Genomic DNA, 24,112 nt, shown 5'->3' on the forward strand with positions numbered 1-24,112 from the left:
ATATCATTTTGCTTTAAGGCCAAAAAGTTCAATGTTGGTCTTATCTGACTGGAGCACCTTCTTTCACATGTTTGCGGTGTCCCCCACATGGCTTCTTGCAAACTGCAAACAGGATTTCTTGTGGCTTTTTTTCAACAATGTATTTCTTCTTGCCACTCTTCCATAAAGGCCGTATTTGTGGAGTGCACGACTAATAGTTGTCCTGTGGACAGATTCTCCCACCTGAGCTGTGGATCTCTGCAGCTCCTCCAGAGTTACCATGGGCATCTAGGCTGCTTCTCTGATTAATTCTCTCCTTGCCTGGCCTGTCCATTTAGGTGACGGCCATGTCTTAGTAGGTTTGCAGTTGTGCCATACTCTTTCCATTTTCAGATGATTGATTGAACAGTGCTCTGTGAGATGTTCAAAGCTTGGAATATTTTTTTTATAACCTAACCATGCTTTAAACGTTTCCACAACTTTATCTCTGACCTGTTGTGTTCTCACCTTGGTGTGTTCATTGGCCTTCAAAAAGCTGTTTGTTCACTAAGGTTCTCCAACAAACCTCTGAGGGCTTCACAGAACAGCTGTATTTATACTGAGATTATATTACACACAGGTGGACTCTATTTACTAATTAGGTGACTTTTGAAGGCACTTCACAATTATGTGCCACTTTGTGTTGGCCTATCACATAAAATCCCAATGAACTACGTTTACGTTTGTGGTTGTAACATGACAAAATGTGGAAAATTTCAAAAGGGTATGAATACTTTTTCAAGGCTCTGTACAAATACCTCTATGGTGATTCTACTGGTTTAACCTTAAACTGTGTAGAGGGATAATTACTGTCAGAGCAGTAAGGATGTGGAACTCCATTCCACAAGTGGTAGTATCAGCAGGGAGTACCGATAGTTTAAGAAAAGCTATTAGATGGGCATCTTAGTGAATGAAATATACAGGGATATGGGAATTATTGTTGACATAAACACACGCACACACCCACACAGGTTCAACTGCATGGTCTGATCTCTTTTTTTTAACCTTACCAACTATGTAACCGTGTAATTGGGAAAATGTTTGTTTAAAGCAATGTTATCCTGCTAGAATTTTTGACTTCGTGCCTATCCACCTATTCATTCCTATCAATCTAGGAGTTCTGGGTGTTAGGGCTGACTTTACATTTTCCATTGTCTCCTTTTTTTCATATTATGAAATATATAGCAACCTAAAAGGGAAAGTGGGAACCACTATAATGGCTCCTGGAGGGGTGCAGAATGAAGAACTTAAGCATAGATATATCAATCATAGAGTCCTTAATAGATAGAAAAACTGTCAGTGGGACTGAAGCTGACATGATCAAAAAAAGTAAAGATTTGCTATCTTATGAAGACTATCTAGAAAACATATTTGTGCTAAACAGTACCCTAAAAAGCTACCTTCTGCCTGGAATTCCTCCTGAAAAATAGCAGTGCACTTCCTATGCTTAGAGAAGCAAAGCTTTATCTCTAAAGTGTCAAAGGAGTTGTAAAGGCAGAAGGTTATTTATCTTAATGCATTCTATGCATTAAAATAAAAACCCTTTCTGTGTAGCAGCCACCCCAGCACCCACCTAATTACTTACCTGAGCCCCAGCTCTCTCCAGCAATGTCCACGAATGCCTAAGCTTTCCAGATTGGCTGAGATACAGCAGCAGCGCCATTGGCTCCCACGGGTGTCAATCACATTTAGTCAGACAATCGGGGGAGAGAGGGGGCGGGGCCGGGTCAGGGCTCCATGTCTAAATGGACACAAAAAACTGTGACTTGGCTCCAGTGCCCCCATAGGAAGCTGCTGACTCTAGGGGCACTCAATAGGAGGGAGAGGCCAGGAGCAGCAAAGCGGGACCAGAGAAGAGGAGGATGGGGGCTGCTCTGTGCAAAACCAACTGCATAGAGGCAAGTATAACATGTTTGTTATTTAAAAAAAACGAGTTTTTACAATCATTTTTACTCATCATCGAAAGCACTACTGTCTCTAACTGCTAGTCTCAGGAGATTTGGAGTGAGCTTTGTTTATGTCACTTCTGTGCTGCTCACAGTTCTCCTTGTTGTAGACAAATCTGCAGTACAAGGTTCCCCCTGCTTCTGCTTCATTTATTCTTAACCTGTGCTTTCTTCACATCTCCTGATGCGTTTTGATTACTGCTCCACCAGTCATCAGATAACCAGAAATCATGGCAGCAACTCTAACACAAGGAAGAAAAATCCTGTTGCTAATAAAATGCCTACTTCCATTCAGCGAGAGAGCGTAGGACAAGGCAAGGTAAATAAATCAGTAATGTGGACAATATAACCTGTAGGGAAGCCACTAGTCATTTGCCTTTCACTTGCATTATTTTGGGCAAAGCTTCTACAGTTCAAGTCGTCTCTAACTCCCCAGATTCCACTAAAAACTGAAATATCTGTTCAAAGTAGAGTCACCTTTAAATTCCCACAATCAGAACTAAAACATGTATCTATTTATTTGGCCAATGATAAAAATGAAACTATACTAGTTACTGGCAAGTTCCTAGTTTTGACTAGTAGATTCTATACAGGGCCGATGCTAGACTATTTTGCACCCTAGGCAAGACCAGACATTTTTGCACCCCCCCCCCCCCCCCCCCCAAAACAAAAAATAACCACGGAGTGGCTTTGTGCAGTGTCATTAAATAATAGCACAATACACTCTTTGATCACAGATCACAGATCCCAGTGTGTATTGTGTGACAATCTTTCACAATATTTTTTTTATAATGGCACTTTTTAATTATTTCACTGTGTGCCATTATAAAAAAAAATATATTAGTGGCGGAACACCAGGGCCCGATTGCAAGTGCGACCTTTGCGGCCTGGTCGTTCGACCTGGATTAGGTGCATCATAGGCCTGGTGTTGAGGATTTTGGTGGGCCCTGGATTATGAAGCCCCTTGCCCTGTATGCTACATTAAAATGTTCTCTACAGCCTTGCCTTTATTAACCACTTGTGCCTAGGCATTCTTTCCATCACCACCCACTGCACCTGGGACCCCTTTCCTCATTATCTACTATACCTGCAACCTCCCTTTTTTTTTACCACCCACTGCACCTACAGCCCTCTTCCCTCACCACCCAACATGCCTGGGCCCCCCATCCCTCACTATCCACCATGCCTAGGTACACCTTCCCTCACCACCTACTGTGCCTGTAGCCCCCTTTATTGCAGAAATACTACAGGAGATGGTCAGAGACTGCAAAGCATACTACAGGAGATGGTCAGAGACTTCAGACATAGTACAGAAGAGACTGCAGACATGATACAGGAGATGGTCAGAGACTGCAGACATGGTACAGGAGATGGTCAGAGACTGCAGACATGGTACAGGAGATGGTCAGAGACTGCAGACATAGTACAGGAGATGGTCAGAGACCGCAGACATAGTACAGGAGATGGTCAGAGACTGCGGACATAGTACAGGAGATGGTCAGAGACTGCGGACATAGTACAGGAGATGGTCAGAGACTGCGGACACAGTACAGGAGATGGTCAGAGAGTGTGGACATAGTACAGGAAATGGTCAGAGAGTGTGGACATAGTACAGGAAATGGTCAGAGACTGCAGACATAGTACAGGAGATGGTCAGAGACTGCGGACATAGTACAGGAGATGGTCAGAGACTGCAGACATAGTACAAGTGTGTCCTAGCAGTGACCAGTGTGGAAAAACATTGATCACTGCAAACAGGAGTATAACTATAAGTGCAAAAAAAAAAAGTATTTTCTAACAGTCATTTCTCAAGCACAGGAGGACAGTAAATGGTTAACAGGTCTGTGAAGCTCCAAGCCTGACCAGCTAATTCATTCAAAGATAACAAGAGAAAATTGAGTACTGTCCATGATACTTTTTTTATTTGCACTAACATACAATTTTTCTGGACAAGCTTTCGGGGTATGTCACCTTCTTCAAGGTTTAAGCAGTACTGATTTACAATTTTTTAAGCAGAATGTTAAAAAAAACAAAAAACAAAAAAAAAAAACATATCTGAGGGAAAGGAGAGATAAAAAAAAAAAGAGAAAAACAAACACATACAAATTAATGGTAATAAAGATAGCAGCAGAGTTAGTGCGATAAGACAGAGGGAGAGCTATAGAATGGAGGGGGGGGGGGGGGTGCTAGTCACAGAGAGGGGTCATAAAACTTTAGTATAATGGGTAAGGAAACCAATATCTAAATTCAGGCCATTATTTTTTGTGTCAAAAAGAATCATCATTCTTAGTTCAAACATTTTCCTTTCCTGGATAGTTCTGAAATTCCCTTTAACCACTTTCAGACCGGACCAATTTGCTGGTCAAAGACCAGACCACTTTTTGCGATTCGGCACTGCGTCGCTTTAACTGACAATTGCGCGGTCGTGCGACGTGGCTCCCAAACAAAATTGACATCCTTTTTTTTCCCACAAATAGAGCTTTCTTTTGGTGGTATTTGATCACCCCTGCGGTTTTTATTTTTTGCGCTATAAACAAAAATAGAGCGACAATTTTGAAAAAAAACGCATTATTTTTTACTTTTTGTTATAATAAATATCCCCCAAAAATATATAAAAAACATTTTTTTCCCTCAGTTTAGGCCGATATGTATTCTTCTATATATTTTTGGTAAAAAAAAAATCGCAATAAGCGATTATTGATTGGTTTGCGCAAAAGTTATAGCGTTTACAAAATAGGGATAGTTTTATAGCATTTTTATTAATAATTTTTTATTCTTTTTTTTTTTACTAGTAATGGCGGCGATCAGCGATTTTTATTGTGACTGCGACATTGTGGGGGACCCATCGGACATTTTTGACACATTTTTGGGACCATTGTCATTTATACAGTAATCACTGCTATATAAAAATGCAGTGATTCCTGTGTAAATGACACTGGCAGTGAAAGGGTTAACCAGTGGGTGGCAGTGTAGGGGTTAAGTGTTCCTAGGGGAGTGTTACTAACTGTGGGGGGGTTGGGCTTTCATTTAGTGTACACTGATCTCTGCTCCAATCACATGGAGCAGAGATAAGCGTCACTAGTTGCTAGGCAGAATAGACAAATGTTGTTTACACAGCATTTGCTCTATTCGGCCGCTCCGTGAGACGATCGCGGGGATGCCCGCGGCGATCGAGTCCGCGGGTCCCGCGACCGGACTCACGGGGTCCCGACCAGCGCGGGAGCGCGCCGCCGGCGGCGCGCTCCCGATGGCAGGGCGGCATCGAATATTGGACCTACCTGTACGCCAATATGCCTGCCCGTGCCATTCTGTCGACGTACATCGTCGTGCGCTGGTCGGGAAGTGGTTAAGAACTAAAACATTGAGGTCTTCTATAGTGTGGTCCGGTTGTGAGAAGTGATGTCCTACAGGTGTGCATAAACTGTTCTTTATGTTTCTTGATGGTATATCTGTGCTAGGGGACATACCCCGAAAGCTTGTCCTGAAAAACTGTATGTTAGTGCAAATAAAAAAAGTATCACGGACAGTACTCAATTTTCTCTGTCACAATTGCACTAATACGGCTACAATCACATCAAGTAACGATAACAAGGAAAGTTAGATAAATCAGGGATGGCTGACACCAACTGGGGCACAAATAACTATAGAAACAGCTTCAGTTTAACAATTCTTGCAGAAGTCTAATCATCATTCACCATGCTGTGTAAATACAAACACAGATAAGAAGCAGTGTGAGAAGATTGTGGGGAAGTCATCCCTCGATCATTGTCTAATCTACACACAAGGCAGGAGAACACACCGATTATTAGACTTCTGCATTACTAGTGAGTGTGTGACATGATCACACCTTTTTCATTCTCAGGTATGTCGGATCCTCTGCATCCCATCCTGCTCTGGTCACTAACATCTTCTGATCAAATGTGGCGGGCTGGGCAATCTGATTGGCTAAGGGGGTAGTGGGAGGCGGAGCAACATAGCAGCCATGCCCTCTCACTCAGAAGAGCAGCGCTATTGGCTGCCTGACACACTGGTCTTTCCCTCTCCCTCCAGCATGTGAAAGCCGTGGGGGGGAGAGGGGGAAGCTGGACACCGTCCTGCAATTAATAACACCCACCCGCCGGACTGAACTCCTTGCTGTCCGGCCCCTCTATCAATGGCCCTGCCGTTAGCCTGGGGAGCGACATGAAGGAGGAAGAGGTGAGGCAAGGGTCAGCAGCGTCCCTAGGTGGCAGTGCGCCCTAGGTGGCTGCCTAATCCGCTTATTGGTAGCACTGGCCCTGATTCTATACTATTACTTAAAGTATTAAATTGTCATCTGAAGGAATATTGACAGTTACTTAAACTGCCTTCGGGTAACAATGGCATTAATTATGCTGTTGATTACTGTCAAGTTCACTAATAAGCAATTGCTGGTTGCAAATTTTCTGCTGAAGTAATTACAAAAATTGTATTTATTTGAGATTAGAGTTCATAGTAAAAGCAAATGACTGACTGCAATGTGTACCTACAGTAAATGCATTTTAACAAACAAGCTTTATTTATTGAATGCCATGGCAAAATAAGCGTCTACTGCCACTGTGCATGTACATATACTGGATTTGACATTTACTTTTCCTTATTTCTAGAGGCCACATTGTAGCAGAGGCAGAATTCCTGGTAAAGGTGACTTATGCTATAAAAATTGCCTTATATGATATATTTAGACTAAACTGAATTCTTCATGGCCACAAAAAACAAGACTTGGTTTTTAAGCAGAGAATGAAATATCTCTACTAGCTCATGCTAGACATACCATGTCTATGTAATTCCAATACATAATAAAATCTTCAGACTATTATGTCTGGTTACTACCCAACAAACTATAGAAAAGTACTAAATTCCTTTATTTTTTATAAATCAGTGGATATATGATGACAATTCCGTACTATTTCCTTGTAGTTAACTTTCTTCACGTGCAGATATCTGAGATTGTGTGGAAGGAAATTTAGCCAAAGATGACAGCAGAAATATGTTGACCATATTGCTGGGTTGGTGACGCAGACGATTTTTGTCACATGGCTAACACATTTATAGTGCTAGTTAACATCCCCACCTGCATTACCATGCAATATTTAAAAATGTTACAAGTTTTCAAAAAAAAAGGTCCAGAGTCATTTATAAATTTTATGATTTAAAGGAAAATGATTCCTGCTATAGATGGGTATTACCATTTTACTCAACAAAACAAAATATGGTAATAAAATATCTAATGTGTAGCCCTTTAAAGGAGGGAGATGCCTAGGAATTCTCCAATTTGAACTAGTTGCTCCCTATGAATATCCATAAAATCTTGACAGTTGATCTAGCCCTTGCTCAGTCTTCTCAAAACTAAAATAAAAGTTTTGGCCAAAGTTTCACATTTATGGTAGGAAACAAACAGGTATACAATGGACTTCCTACAACAGTAAAAAATATAACCTAAGTGTTCTCCTCAGTGAATAAAACACACATCCTAACTTCTAATTTAGGAACAGTGAGTGCCTGCCAAAAGGTTACTTTTCAAGGACAGTCTATTATATTCCATTAACAAACTCTACTTAAGTGCTGCAAAGGGCATTTTAACACTTTTCCTTAAGGCCAGGAAGACCTCTGTATAACATGTATTCTATTTCAGGGCCAGCTTTCTCCTTATAATAATGTACGGTACTTAGCCAATAATAGAAGACAAGCAAAAATACACACATCTAAATTAAACTACAAATTATTTTGCCATGGGAAAATGTTCTTTGATTGGTTTCCCTCAGCAGGGGTTGTATTGTGCTGTAGTCTATGGAATGGAAGGTGGAGTACAAACAGTAAGACTTATGTAGACAGTGATTTAAAGGGGCTAAATCAATGATGATCACAAGCATACTTTGCAATCTATAGGCCTCGGTTTTTGGAACCGCTACTGCAACAATTAAATCTTAGTGAATGTGTAGTGACATCATCATGAACGCCATCAGTATGCATTTCAGTGTTCTCATATCAGAGGCTTTCACTATGCCCTTGTCAGTAGCAAGAAAACCCCTTTCAAGGCAACAGCAGGTTGTGGGAGCTTCCCTATGCTCTACTGCCCATCAAAGTAAGAGTAGCTGCGAGTCAGTCAACTATTACATACATTTTCTTATCTGTGTGTGTAATGATACAAATGACCCAGGAAGACAAATTACTCACAAATGAGGCTCTCCATATTGTAGGCTTTTAGGCTTCATGTACACTAGCAGCTCCTAAACTTGAGTTTAGGAGCTTTTGGTGTTTATTTGCCACAAACTGAACTCCATAAAAGCCTATGTGTCCATGTACACATAGGCTTTTAGAATAATTTAGGAGCTGCTGAGGTTAAAGGAGGTTCAACCTCCCCTAACCTCCCTCTCCTGAACGTGGAAGAATCACGGTCACGATAGGAACATTTTGACCGCCGGCTGCAAAACATTTAAATTCGTGGCACGATTTTGCCGCGTTTTGCATCTTACCGTGGCCGGTCAAAGTAGTACACAAAAGTGTACATTAAGTTTTAGCTTCAAGTGGGGACATTATGACATGTGGGGACATTATGAGTTGCTCCAGCACCATATTGAGGAACTGCAATGGCAGACTGACCGTGCTTCCAACAGCACTGTACATAAACAGTCGATGAAGCATAATATAACAATTTTATACGGAGCAAGACATGTGATACTCAGTTATCATTTTTATTAGACTAATCAATTATTCATATAAAGAATTATTGAAATTATACACTAAATGATTGGTGTGTCGCAATTTTAGTTTTTATTATTATATGATCAGATTGAGTACAAATTGGAGATTTAATCAGTTAAATAATTTAAGTATGAATGTCTCCAACCACTAATCTTGTGTATGATTAATGGTTTATTTGCTGTAAATTGAACTTTAACTGAAAAAAAATTTTGCCCTAATAATTATACACATTCCAGTGATAATAGCAGATTCTGCAACCTGATTAAACAAAAATCTGCCACAAAGGAGTAAGAGAAGGAATAAAAAAAGAGAATACATAGAAGGGAGAGGAAAGAGGGGGAGGAACAAAGAAAAAGGGAGCGAAAGAATAAGAGAAAGAACAAGAAAGACTGCTAGAGAGAGGGGTGGGGAAAAAAATAAGAAATTAGGATAGAGAGAGATAAAAGAGAAAGAAAGGAGAACAAAGAGAAAGAGTGGTACATCCTAAAATGTACCATAAGGGGTTTTAATACTGTACGAGTGGAAGGGACTCATGGAATGCTAAATGTCCGTTGGTTAGGGGTGCAAATTACTTGTCTTGCCTTGGGTGCTGACAACCCATGCTACGAAAATAATTTTACTGTTGGGGGTCCCCACAACTTGGGAAATTTTATCAAGGGGTCACGGTACTAGAAAGGTTGAGAACCACTGCTCTATATCATTTATGAATAAATTAAACAGAACTGGCCCCAGGGCAGAACATTTGGGGTATCCTGCTCACAACTCCAGACCATTCTTAGAACATGGTATTACCATCCTTTGCATGCAACTGTAATCAGTTTTCTATACAGATATAGATACAGTATTATCATTCATGGCAACAGACCTCAATTTGTAAAGTAAGTGTTTATGGTGAACTGTATCACATGCTTTGGCAAAATCCAGACACCAAATCCACAGACCTTCCTCTATCTCACTTCCTCATGGAATGTTAACAGATTGGTCTGGCAAGGACAAGCTTTCAAAAATCTATGCTGATTACTACTAATGATACTGTTTTCATAAGCAAATTCTTGACTATAGCCCCTTATCATCCCCTACAATCGTTTATATACTACTGATGTTAGGTGTAATAGCCCTTTTTTAACTATTCGTACCATGTTGGCTTTTTGCCAATATGCTGGTACAATTCTAGTCACTAAGCTTTCCTTAAAAATAAGGAATAACGTTCTGGGCTAGGTTCTTTGAGGACTCTTGTATGTAAGCCAGCTGGTCCTGGTGATTTATTTATGTTTACATGTCTTTTTTGGACTCTGGCTTCTGTTTGCCACAAGGGTACATTCCGTGTTGCGTTAGGAGCAATACAGTCCTGAGTATTATACCCATCTCCTTCCTTTCTAAAAACTGAACAGAAGAATGCATTTAGAACAGTTGCATTCTCCTTGTGATTTAAAACCATCTTTCTCTGATCATCCTTTATGGGGCCGATATGCTCTGATCTTGTTTGCCATTTAATATGTTCTTAAAGCACTCTTATTTTCCCCAGTGTTCATTGCTTCTACAATTTGATCCCATTGAATATCTTGTAGTATAGAAAAATTGGCTCTTGAAATGGTGTGTTCTTGCACTACACTGTAATTACTCTGTGATCGCTGTTTACCAAGTTATCCCTTATTTCTACATATGAAATCAGATCTGTGTTATTTTATTAATAGTAAATCTGGCAGAGTATTATTTCTAGATGGGTTATCCACCAACTGACACACAAAGTTGTACTGCAAGACATTTAAGAAATTATGAGTTTTAAAGTGCTCCATGTGTCCCTTCCACTCGCTATTCCGAACTGTGACAGGAGATCAAACTCCTCTTCATCATTCAGATTAGGAGCCTGTAGCATATGCCCACTATCAATTTCACATTTATTCCCTTTGAAGCTCCAGCCACAAGGATTCCACCTCTTCCCTTGCCCCATTAGCAATGTCGTCCATCGTCCATCGTGTTCCATAGCAAATCACTCTTGCCATACAGGCTCACCCCTCCCCTTCTTCCTTCCCTGTCACCCAGATATAAGGAGTACCTCTGGACAGTAACAAGCCAGTCATGTGAGCTGTCAAACTAAGTTTCTGATATTTTCATGAAGTCTAAATTCTCCTCGTGTATCAGCAGCTCTAGTTCTTCCATTTTACTAGCTAGACTTCTATTATTTGTAAACGTGCCATGCCTTTTAGTTTTTTATGGGTGCATATTATTTTCTCCTTGTTTGTTCGAAGTCTGCAATTGGATTTTGCCAACCTACGCACCATGAGTTTAGGTACTCTAGTTATACTACCATATCCCCCTAGTAGCACCCTTAGCCCTTGTACACACGGTCGGAGATTCCGTCGGAATGTGTCCGTTCGGAGCGTTTTGTCGGATATTCTGACTGTGAGTGGTCTGCATCGGACTGTTTCCGTCGGAATATCCGTCGGATCAACTTTTCCAACTTGCCGGAAATATTTTCTGACAAAATGCTCCGATCGGACATACTCCGATCATGTGTAGAGAATTCCGATCGGACAAAGTGTCACGCTTGCTCAGATCAAATTCCTACACCAAAGCTATTGGCTACTAGCGTGAACATAGTCCCGTCGTAACGAAATAACGTCATCACGTCGGATTTTCTGACAACTTTGTCCGACTGTGTGTATACAACAGTTTCGGACAAAATCCGATGGACAAAATCCGACGGATTTGGTTGTCGGAATCTCCGACTGTGTGTACAAGGGCTTAGACTCTCGCTCATTGCCGGCTATAGCTTTCTCTGATCCCTCCTCCCCACCACCTAGTTTAAAATTTCCTCCAACTTTCTGGCCATCTTCTCTTAGTTTGTTCCTGCTGGTGTACTTATTAGTAAAAACACCCATTGCAGGTTTTGGGGGCCCTGAAATACTATACAACAGATTTGAGAAAGTATGCATGCACCTGCCTGCTATCTGGATTAAACAGCACATGCTTTCTATTAAACATTTGCAGGTTTATTTAAAAAATATTTTAATGGAGAGCTGTAAATATTTTTTGTATATTAAATTGCTTTAAATCTGCAGATTATGGCCAAAGAAAGCAATCTGAACTGTATAGTTTAAATAGGAGCTATTCAGATAAAGAAAAGCCACAGAGCCGCATTATGAACATTATATAACTTCAGCCTGAGATGTCATAACGATTATATGGCTAAAAACAAAAGCTCATGTAAAATGCATGCCACCCATCTGATCTGCCACTTAATCTTTAAACCAGAAGATTAGGAAGGTAAATCTTATTACATATTCAAGTGACTCAACAAGATCCTATTTTCCCGTTCTGAAACAGACCCTTGAGAACTGTTATTTGCAAGCACAGAAACAATGGCTGGCAGTGGATCTGTGTTACACCGAGGTCACCCTCTCTTGGCAAGCTTTGTTTCACCAGGGCCATCTGCCAAAAGGTATGTTTAGTTTTCACCCAAAGCAGCTGTGAAATTGAAACCTCCACCAAACCTGACAATAGATCTCAGGGGTGCTGACAGATTTAACCTTAACAATAAGTCCTAGATTGTTCATTTCCTTGTGATTGGCTGTTCTGAAAATTTGACATTAAATGGTCAGTCCAGTAAAAGGTTTGACTGAACTGCATAAACAACTTGGAAAATTGTGCAAGTCAGAGTTTAGACCAAACTAGATCCAATCTGCTCATTTTCATCTGATCACCAATGGTAACAGTGATTTTAACCAATTAGAAAATGGCTCGTGTGGACCAATAAAAAGTCATGCTTATATGGTTAGAGAAGTTATATGCTTAGTGCATTTTACCCAGAAGAAGATGCCATCTCCTAAAACCATGTGATACACAGGGCTGCCTTCTCAGTTCTAAGGTTCTGATGCTACAAAGAGGAGGCCCATCAGTTCCAGTTTCCAAGCCAGACCAGTTACTGCCTTTTCTCACACTACGTTAGTTCTCACAGTCTGGAGATTTGATGCATGTTAAGAAATTACAAAGTAAAATCTGCAGAATTGGGCTTCTTTAATAAGATATGTGTTCAGTAACTCATAACCCATCAGATTTCAGTTTAGAGCACAACACAAATTCTGATTTGGCATGGTTGCACTGCACATATGATCATATTATACTTGTAGTCAGAGTTTTCACTCGGAAATATGATGACCCTAACTACCAAGGCCTGAGGTGTGCCTTGGCCTGGCTGGTCAGTATGCCTAAAAGAGGGCATACCCTGAATGAATATGTATGAAATGTAAATTAAATGATGAAAGTATGGGGGAACGGGTGGGTGGAACCCAGAAATGAGCCGACGAAGGCTCTGATGGAGGAGAAGGGATTTAAAGCCCTCAGACTCCTCCTACAAATTCAGGCTTGCCTGTGGCCAGCCTTCCAACATATCTGGACCTTTTTACGTGTCAAGGAAGCCCTTTCAAAAGGCAAGTAACCCTTTAAACATAGCTGTCTGGTACTTTTATATGTTTTATAAGAGGTAAAGGAGAAATAGATCAGCTTAGGGTAAGCATAAATAAATTGTGGTGAAGTCCAATCCAGCCACATGTTACAATTTGAAAATGCAATTCTATATAAATTCAGTAGAATGTGTAGAGATTTTAAAGGCTCATTCAAGTCCCAATGAATGCATAAAATTTGGAGTTAAATTAAAAATTGGATGATTATGTACATTTTATTTGTTAGATGGAAACAGATTTCGATCTCCTTTAAATTATAAAATGTAGTGCGAGAATGCACTTGATTGTTGATGTCAATCGAGTATATTTTTAGGGAAGGTCCTTGTACTAAAAAGTTGCTAAATTTAAATCTAGATTACAAAAACTACACCCCCCCACAAACTCTCTTTTTTATTAAATTTCTTGCAACTTGATTGAAAATGCTATGAGAAGTTTTTTATTCTAATGGTGAATGGGTGAAAGAGACAATGAGGTATGACTGGTGATGCGCCACAAATACAGCAGTTTATCAGGCAAGCAACATCTTTTACACTTTTATAGTGCTTTTGATTGGTGGACTTTCATTGGGACCTGGACCCTAGATTGATTGTATTAGCAGCACCTTTTATCACTATACAGCAATAATGTACAATAATTACGGTTTTACAGAAAAGTTAGTTACCTTTTCCAGTGCATCCTTGTCGGTTAAATCTTGGACAGCTACAAGTTTGATGCTAAAGATAAAAGAAAAACACAAGTAAGTACTTAGATACAGCATATGACAAATATTAGGCAGTTTAAGGCCGGCCATAGATGGTTCTAAGGAACTGACCGAGATTAAAACCAAGTATGGGCAGACTGAATTTATCAAGTTGATCGATCAACTTGGGTACAACCAGCCTGCCGTATTTTACATAGGACTATTGCTCCCGGCTGGTGAAGCCGACAGCAATAATCACTGCCCCCCCCCCCCACACAGGGGATTACAATGGCTCAGCTGAGAGGATTCCACTGTCAACATGGTCTGTGTTGATGGGGGAATCAAGCAAATTCACACTGTGTATGGCCTGCCTAACAGTGATTTTGTTTCAACCCGTGACAGAATATTGGTCCCAAATGCACAAACCTGTTTTCAAGTGAAGTTTAAAGGCTGCCTGCCAAAAGTGAGCTATGGGCAGATAAAAAAAAAAAAAATGAAAAAAAAATCTCCCCCACCTACAGTGGTGTGAAAAAGTGTTTGCCCCCTTCCTCATTTCCTGTTCCTTTGCATGTTTGTCACACTTAAGTGTTTCGGAACATCAAACCAATTTAAACAATAGTCAAGGACAACACAAGTAAACACAAAATGCAATTTGTAAATGAAGGTGTTTATTATTAAAGGTGAAAAAAAATCCAAACCATCATGGCCCTGTGTGAAAAAGTGATTGGCCCCCTTGTTAAAACATACTATAACTGTGGTTGTCCACACCTGAGTTCAATTTCTCTAGCCACACCCAGGCCTGATTATTGCCACACCTGTTCACAATCAAGGCATCACTTAAATAGGAGCTGCTTGACACAGCAAGGTCCACCAGAAGATCCTTAAAAGCTACACATCATGCCGAGACCCAAAGAAATTCAGGAACAATTGAGAAAGAAAGTAATTGAGATCTATCAGTCTGGAAAGGGTTATAAAGCCATTTCCAAAGCTTTGGGAATCCAGCGAACCACAGTGAGAGCCATTATCCACAAATGGCGAAGACATGGAACAGTGGTGAACCTTCCCAGGAGTGGCCGGCCGCCCAAAATTACCCCAAGAGCGCAGCGACGACTCATCCAAGAGGTCACAAAATACCCCACAACAACGTCCAAGGAACTGCAGGCCTCACTTGCCTCAGTTAAGGTCAGCGTTCATGCCTCCACCATCAGGAAAAGACTGGGCAAAAATGGCCTGCATGGCAGAGTTCCAAGGAGAAAACCACTGCTGAGCAAAAAGAACATCAAAGCTCATCTCAATTTCTCCACAACACATCTTGATGATCCCCAAGACTTTTGGGACAACATTCTGTGGACCGATGAGACAAAAGTGGAACTCTTTGGAAGGTGTGTGTCCAAGTATATCTGGCGTAGAAGGAACACTGCATTTCATAAAAAGAACATTATACCAACAGTAAAATATGGTGGTGGTAGTGTGATGGTCTGGGGCCGTTTTGCTGCTTCAGGACCTGGAAGACTTGCCGTGATAAAAGGAACTATGAATTCTGCTGTCTACCAAGAGATCCTGAAGGAGAATGTCCGACCATCTGTTCGTGTACTCAAGCTGAAACGAACTTGGGTTCTGCAGCAGGACAATGATCCTAAACACACCAGCAAGTCCACCACCGAATGGCTGAAGAAAAACAAAATGAAGACTTTGGAGTGGCCTAGCCAAAGTCCTGACCTGAATCCTATTGAGATGTTGTGGTATGACCTTAAAAAGGCCATTCATGCTCGAAAACCCTCTAATGTAACTGAATTAGGACAATTCTGCAAAGATGAGTGGGCCAAAATTCCTCCAGGACACTGTAAAAGCCTCATTGCACGTTATCGCAAACGTTTGGTTGCAGTTGTTGCTGCTAAGGGTGGCCCAACCAGTTATTAGGTTTAGGGGGCAATCACTTTTTCACACAGGGCCATGATGGTTTGGATTTTTTTTCACCTTTAATAATAAACACCTTCATTTAAAAATTGCATTTTGTGTTTACTTGTGTTGTCCTTGACTATTGTTTAAATTGGTTTGATGTTCTGAAACACTTAAGTGTGACAAACATGCAAAGGAACAGGAAATGAGGAAGGGGGCAAACACTTTTTCACACCACTGTATATATTCACTAAAAGGAAATTACATGCATTTTGAAATAAAATTAGGATAAATACCAGAAAATGTCTTTATTTTATATACCTTTTATCACACGCAAACCAGCATGTAGACAAGGACAAGGAGGACCAGCACAATGAGTAACTTATGCCGCGTACACACGACTGGACTTTTCGACGGACTAGGTCCGACGAACTTTCTGAATGAATGGACTTGGACACACACAATCACACCAAAGTCCAACAGATTTGAACGTGATGACCGGACTAGAATAAGGAAGTTCATAGTCAGTAGCCAATAGCTGCCCTAGCGTCATTTTTTGTCCATCGGACTAGCATACACACAAATGGATTTCTCGATAGGAACTGGGTCTGGCCCAGCAGGAAAATCTAAAACATGTTCTATTTCTAAAGTCCGCCAGATTTTTGGCAAGCAAAGGTCCGATGGAGCCCACACATGATCGAACCTTTGCTGTCAAAAAGTCCGGTCGTGTGTACACGGCATTAGGCTCTATTGCATTGCACTGGGCTGTCAATCTAAAGCTGGCCACAAAAAATACAATCTGCTTGCACAATATCCATTAAGTTTACTCAAGCAGTGTAAGGTCCCTAATGACTGGATATCATTTTACCGATATTATATTCTACCTCCAGTCAAAAAGTCTCTTTTCATTTTGGATATAATTGTACATGGTTAGGCTGCTGTCTGTGGCTTCACTAGGTAGATTTTACATACTTTATATCCCTGTAACATCATGAAAGCGATTAATGATGTTAAATCAAATCGGGATAGAACAAAATTATCAGCTATTAATTGCTAGTATTAAGAAAAGTAGGAGTTAAAAAATAATTAAGAATTTAAAAATAACAAAAATCTGCAGCCCTGGGTGCATACATTTTCCCTCATGCATAATTTTCATTGCCAAAAGGAAAAATTACAGGCTTTCACTGGATGGACATCAACATTTAATGGGCGGCTTAAGGCTAACTGCAGATGATCCAGATTATAAATCTCACCCAGAACAAAGTGCAGTTAGAGATGTACTCGTTAACCCGCTAACATCACCAGGAGCCGTCATAATATTTTTCGCGTATGGGTAAACATGACCCTCGCACGGAAGTATGTTGTAGCAGGTCAGTGTGAATGAGGCCTTCTAATGCTTGCATTTGAAAAATACCTTTAAAGATGTTTTAGGACGCTTTCACACTGCTCCGTTGAAAAAATGCATTAAAAATGGATATGCATTTTTTATGCTTTTGCCGGTGTGTGTTGTATGGGTGCCAGACACCCAGCATGCATCTGTGAAACTCGGACAAGTAACTCAAAAGGCGCACCAAAACCACAACCGTGGTGCGTTTTTGATGCTTTTTCTATTAATTTGATGGTGTGGTTTTAAAAAGTGCACTAAAGATGCAGCAAGCAGGACTTTTTAAAATGCACCACTAGAGGTCGACCGATATATCGGCCGGCCAATATATCGGCCGATATTTGCCGTTTTTTAAATAATCGGCATCGGCCGATTGTGCTGATATAAATTTAGATTTAGAACTACAGTGGGACTTTGAAATGACTTCTGTATAGAAGTCAGTGCAAGTTGACTGAGTCGTCATAGCAACGTCTTTCCTCCTCTCTGGGCAGGCTGCCAAGAAAAGAACAAAATGATACAATGTTTACACTTGAATGAATGAAGTCATCTCTGTGTGTAGAAGTTCTCAGTTTAACCATTTAAAGACTAAATCTTTTCTGACACTTGTTGCTTACAAGTAAAAATCCAGTATTTTCTGCCAGAAAATCACTTAGACCCCCCAAAAATGATATATATATTTTTTAGCAGAGATCCTAGGGAATAAAATAGCGGTTGTTGCAATATTTTATGTCACACGGCATTTGCACAGAGGTCTTTCAAATGCATTTTTTTGGGAAAAAATACACCATTTAAAAAATAAAAATAAAATAAAAACAGTAAAGTTAGCCCATTTTTTTTTTGTCCAAAAGTTTTGACTACCTGTTTTTATTTAATATATAGTTTTTTTTTTGTTTTTGTTTTTTTAATCTAAATCATACATACAAGTAAACTGATTGGAGGTTTGTTTTGTTTAATAAATGTTTAAGTGTAAGAAATTTTCTGTATCACTTATGAAGACTGCTTTCACACTGGAGCGGGCAGGCGTTGATGGTAAAACGCAAGTTTTAGCGGCTCTTTACCATCATTTTAGCGGTGCTATTTGGCTGCTAGTGGGGCACATATAACCCAGCTAGCAGCCAAGGAAGAGGTTAAATGCGCCCATGAAGCACCGCTGCCAAATCGTATTGCATGCGCTTCGGCAGTGGTGCCCATTCATATCAATGGGCAAGAGTGGTGGAGGAGCGGTATACACCACTCCAAACGTGCTGCTTGCAGGACTTTTTTTTTTTAAGATCCTGCCAGTGCATCGCCTCAGTGTGAAAGCACTCTGTCTTTCACGCAGACTGCAGGGGAGCCATTTTGCAGGCACTTTACAGGCGCTATTTTTAGCCCAAAAGCGCCTTAAAAAACGCCCCAGTGGGAAAGGTGTGTTAGATCAAGGGGGATTAAAAATAAATAAATAAATAAAATAAAATCGGCCTAACATATCGGCCCAAAAAAATCGGCATCATATATCGGCTATCGGCCGCCATGATTTCTAAATATCGGCATCGGCATCGGCCAGAGAAAAACCCATATCGGTCGACCTCTATGCACCACACATGCAGCATAGTGGTGTGAAGTGTTCCATACTATTTAAAGGTTAAAATTTTTTATTGCGCTTTTCTTTAATTTTTAGCAAGGTAAAAAATGCAGAAAAAAATGCATCAGTGTGAAAGCAGCCCAGTCAATACAAAGCTGCATTGACCTGTGTCTTTTAATTCCGACTAGAGCTCAGGTCTAAAGTATAGTAGCCAAAGAGTCAGCATTACAGACAGGCAAGTCACATTTTTAGGAGGTCAAGAACGGCCGCATATAGTTCATTCTTGGTTCATTATAAAAAAAATAGTGTATATGTAAAAATGTGAGGGGGGGTACTCACTTTTGTGAGATACAGTGTATATATATATATATATATATATATATATACATACATACACACAAACAGTATCTCACAAAAGTGAGTACCCCCCTCATTTTTGTAAATATTTTATTATATCTTTTATATGTGACAACACTAAAAACTTCAGTGTCTCACTGGCCAATAAAATATTATTTTAGGAAAAGAGGAAAATGAGTGAGAGGCACAGAGAAGCACAAAGAAGAGACCAGTCTCACTAACAAAAGTATTAGCAAGCACCTTATATTGCATGTTCCTAAGCAACTTCTTTTTTTTTTAATGCATGACAGGTTTCCTTTAACCACTTTCAGACCGGACCATTTTGCTGGTAAATGACCAGAGGTCTTTTTACACTTTGGCACTGCGCTGCTTTAACTGGTAATTGCGCGGTCATGCAATGTTGTACCCAAACAAAATTTGCGTCCTTTTCTTCCCACAAATAGAGCTTTCTTTTGATGGTATTTGATTGCCTCTGCGATTTTTATTTTTTGCGATATAAACGTAAAAAGACCGCAAATTTTGAAAAAAAATGATATTTTCTACTTTTTGTTATTAGAAAAATCCAATAAACTAAATTTTAGTCATACATTTAGGCCAAAATGTATTCAGCCACATGTCTTTGGTAAAAAAAAAGTCAATAATTGTATATTTATTGGTTTGCGCAAAAGTTGTCACATCTACAAACTAAGGTACGTTTTCTGGAATTTACGCAGCTTTTAGTTTACGACTGCCTATCTCATTTCTTGAGGTGCTAAATTGGCAGGGCAGTACAAAACCCCCCCAAATGACCCCATTTTGGAAAGTAGACCCCCTAAGGAAATTGATAAGAGGCATGTTGAGCCCATTGAATATTTTATTTTTTTGCCTCAAGCGATTGAATAATGACAAAAAAAAAAATATATATTTTTTTTTACACAAAGTTGTCACTAAATGATATATTGCTCACACATGCTATGGGCATATGTGAAATGACACCCCAAAATAAATTCTGCTGCTTCTCCTGAGTACGGGGATACCACATATGTGGGACTTTTTGGGAGCCTAGCCGCGTACGGGGCCCCGAAAACCAAGCACCGCCTTCAGGCTTTCTAAGGGCGTAAATTTTTGAGTTCACTTCTCACTACCTATTACAGTTTTGAAGGCCATAAAATGCCAAGATGGCACAAAACCCCCACAAATGACCCCATTTTAGAAAGTAGACACCCCAAGCTATTTGCTGAGAGGCATGTTGAGTTCATGGAATATTTTATATTTTGCCACAAGTTGCGGGAAAATTACAAACTTTTTTTTTTTTTTTTCTTTTTTCACAAAGTTGTCACTAAATGATATATTGCTCATGCATGTCATGGGCATATGTGAAATGACACCCCAAAATAAATTCTGCTGCTTCTCCTGAGTACGGGGATACCACATATGTGGGACTTTTTGGGAGCCTAGCCGCGTACGGGGCCCCGAAAACCAAGCACCACCTTCAGGCTTTCTAAGGGCGTAAATTTTTGAGTCCACTTCTCACTACCTATTACAGTTTTGAAGGCCATAAAATGCCAAGATGGCACAAAACCCCCACAAATGACCCCATTTTAGAAAGTAGACACCCCAAGCTATTTGCTGAGAGGCATGTTGAGTCCATGGAATATTTTATATTTTGCCACAAGTTGCGGGAAAATTACAAACTTTTTTTTTTTTTTTTTTCAAAAAGTTGTCACTAAATGATATATTGCTCACGCATGCCATGGGCATATGTGAAATAACACCCCAAAATAAATTCTGCTGCTTCTCCTGAGTACGGGGATACCACATATGTGGGACTTTTTGGGAGCCTAGCCGCGTACGGGGCCCCGAAAACCAAGCACCGCCTTCAGGCTTTCTAAGGGCGTTACAGTTTTGAAGGCCATAAAATGCCAAGATGGCACAAACCCCCCCAAATGACCCCATTTTGGAAAGTAGACACCCCTAAATTTAGGAGTACACTAGTGAGACTAGGTAATAAATGGCGGGTGCCCTGAAACTATAAAAAAATAACTAACCAACCAGCGTCACCTGTAACAGTTATATGGTGATCACTGGTGAAAGGGTTAACTAGGGGGCAATCAGGGGGCTTTATGCGGTAGTATATGGGGGTCCCTGGCGCTATAAAAAGCTGCGGCGAACCTAAATACCTACCTGCCTAACTAGCGTCACCTGTGACACTAATACAGCGATCAGAAAAACGATCGCTTATTAGGCTGGGTTCACACTGGAGCGATGCGGGAACGCCACGAATGCGCGGCGGGTTCCCGCATCGCATGCCTCCCGGCGGCAGTTCACACTGCCCTATGCGAACTGCTGGGAGTGTCAGTGAAATGTTAATGACACCCCCAGATCAGTTCGCATATCGCAGTGCGATCTGCAAACTTGGATCGCATGGTGTGAACACCCATGCGATCCGATTCTGCTGCGGACCAAAAAAAGGGTCCCGTGCGAGTTTGCGGCGGGTGCGGCGGGTGCGACACGAATTCAGCCATACTATCTGTATAGCTGAACTCGAATCGCACAGAGATCGGATGTGATTTGCACTGCAGTGCGGTGCGAATCACATCTGTTCTCATAAACCGCTGCAATGTGAACCCAGCCTTAGTGACACTGGCGACGGGGGGTGATCACGGGGTTAAACCTTTATTGTGGGGGTTAGGGGGTACCTTAGAACTAAGGGGGGCTAACCCTAACTGCCCTAACAGTTATTAGTCACAAATGACACCCGCCGGGTGATCAGGGGGTTAAACCTTTATTAGGTAATAAATGGCGGGTGCCCTGAAACTATAAAAAAATAACTAACCAACCAGCGTCACCTGTAACAGTTATATGGTGATCACTGGTGAAAGGGTTAACTAGGGGGCAATCAGGGGGCTTTATGCGGTAGTATATGGGGGTCCCTGGCGCTATAAAAAGCTGCGGCGAACCTAAATACCTACCTGCCTAACTAGCGTCACCTGTGACACTAATACGGCGATCAGAAAAATGATCGCTTATTAGGCTGGGTTCACACTGGAGCGATGTGGAAACGCCACGAATCCGCGGCGGGTTCCCGCATCGCATGCCTCCCGGCGGCAGTTCACACTGCCCTATGCGAACTGCTGGGAGTGTCAGTGAAATGTTACTGACACCCCCAGATCAGTTCGCATATCGCAGTGCGATCTGCAAACTCGGATCGCATGGTGTGAACACCCATGCGATCCGATTCTGCTGCGGGCCAAAAAAAGGGTCCCGTGCGAATTTGCGGCGGGTGCGGCGGGTGTGGCGGGTGCGGCGAATGGCTGAACTCGAATCGCACAGAGATCGGATGTGATTTGCACTGCAGTGCGGTGCGAATCACATTCGTTCTCATAAACCGCTGCAATGTGAACCCAGCCTTAGTGACACTGGCGACGGGGGGTGATCACGGGGTTAAACCTTTATTGGGGGGGTTAGGGGGGTACATTAGAACTAAAGGGGGCTAACCCTAACTGCCCTAACAGTTATTACAGTCACAAATGACACCAATGCAAAAAAAATAAAAAATGACATTGGTGTCACTGTGACTGGGGGGCAGGGGTAATTGGGGGGGTGATCGGGGGGTAAAGGGGGGGTGTGAGTGTGCCTGGCATGTTCTACTGTGTGTGTAGAGTGTTGGTGCAACTCACCGATCTGCTCTCCTCCGTGTCGGAACGAAAAATACCGACACGGAGGAGAGAATACATCACTTCCTCTCCTGTGTTTACATTACAGGAGAGGAAGTGATGTCACGGGGGATTTCTATTCGTCGGGAGCGATCGCGAGGGGGTGGCCATGAATGAATGGCCGCCCCCTCGTTCCGGATCGCTCCCGGACGAAAACCAACCGCCGCAGGCACCGGGCGGGGGCCCGATCGGGCCCCCGACCCGCGGGAAGGCAGGGACGTACATGTACGCCAATATGCCTGCCCGTGCCATGCTGTCGACGTACATCGTCGTGCGGCGGTCGGCAACTGGTTAATATACAGTATCTCATAAAAGTGAGTGAGCAGGCCCCTCAATTTTTGTAAATATTTTATTATACCTTTTCATGTGACAACACTGAAGAAATGATACTTTGCTACAATGTAAAGTAGTTAGTGTACAGCTCGTATAACAGTTTTATATTTGCTGTCCTCTCAAAATAACTCAACACACAGCCATTAATGTCTAACCCGCTGGCAACAAAAGCGAGTACTCCCCTAAGTGAAAATGTCCAAATTGGGCCCAAAGTGTCCATATTTTGTGTGGCCACCATTATTTTCCAGCACTGCCTTAACCCTCTTGGGCATGGACTTCACCAGAGCTTCACAGGTTGCCACTGGAGTCCAAGATGTCACACAAAAAGAGTCTCAAGATGGGTAAAAGCAAAGAGCTCACATAAGACCTTTGAAACCTTATTGTTGCAAAACATACTCATGCCATTGGCTACAGAAGGATTTCTAAATTTCTGAATGTTCCAGTGAGCACTGGAATCCAGAAGTGGAAAGAACATAATTTCACCATAAACCGCCCAAGACCAGGTTCTCCTCGCAAAATTTCTGACAGAGGAGTGAAAAGAATTATCAGAAGTGTTATCCAAGAGCCAAGGACCACTTGTGGACATCTTCAGAAAGACCTGGAATTAGGAGGTACAATTGTTTCAAGAAAGTAATGCACTCAACCACCATGGCCTGTATGCATGCTCATCATGCAAGAATCCATTGCTGAAGAAAAAGCATGTTGAAGGTTGTTTAAAGTTTGCCACACAACAATTAGACAAGCCTGTGCAATACAGACATACCCCACTTTTAAGTACACAATGAGGTTTATTTACTAAAGCTGAAAAGTGTAAAATCAGGCTCTCTTCTGCATAGAAACCAATGCGCTTCCATGTTTTATTAGAAAAGCTTAATTGAACAAATTGGGGTTAGAAGCTCATTGGATTTTATGCAGAAGTGAGCCTGATTTTTGCACTTTTCAGCTTTAGTAAATAAACCCCATTGTGTACTTAAAAGTGCGGTATGCCTGTACTGGGAGAATATAGTCTAGTCAGATGAGAACAACATTTAACTCTTTAGATGCCATAATACAC

General features: G+C 41.3%; 1 protein-coding gene across 1 annotated transcript in view; it reads right to left on the reverse strand.

Annotated features, from left to right (window-relative positions):
• The window catches only part of EEPD1 (endonuclease/exonuclease/phosphatase family domain containing 1), a 190,143-nt gene that overhangs the window by 53,539 nt on the left and 112,492 nt on the right, over positions 1–24,112 (reverse strand). Inside the window, exon 2 of the mRNA XM_077491666.1 lies at positions 13,812–13,863. Coding sequence (XP_077347792.1) covers positions 13,812–13,863 — 52 coding nt within the window. The remainder of the gene's footprint in view (positions 1–13,811; positions 13,864–24,112) is intronic.

This window comes from Lithobates pipiens, unplaced genomic scaffold (genome assembly GCF_037356315.1).
Source record: "Lithobates pipiens isolate NorthernLeopardFrog02 unplaced genomic scaffold, aLitPip1_a1.2 Scaffold_19, whole genome shotgun sequence".
Lineage (NCBI taxonomy): Eukaryota > Metazoa > Chordata > Amphibia > Anura > Ranidae > Lithobates > Lithobates pipiens.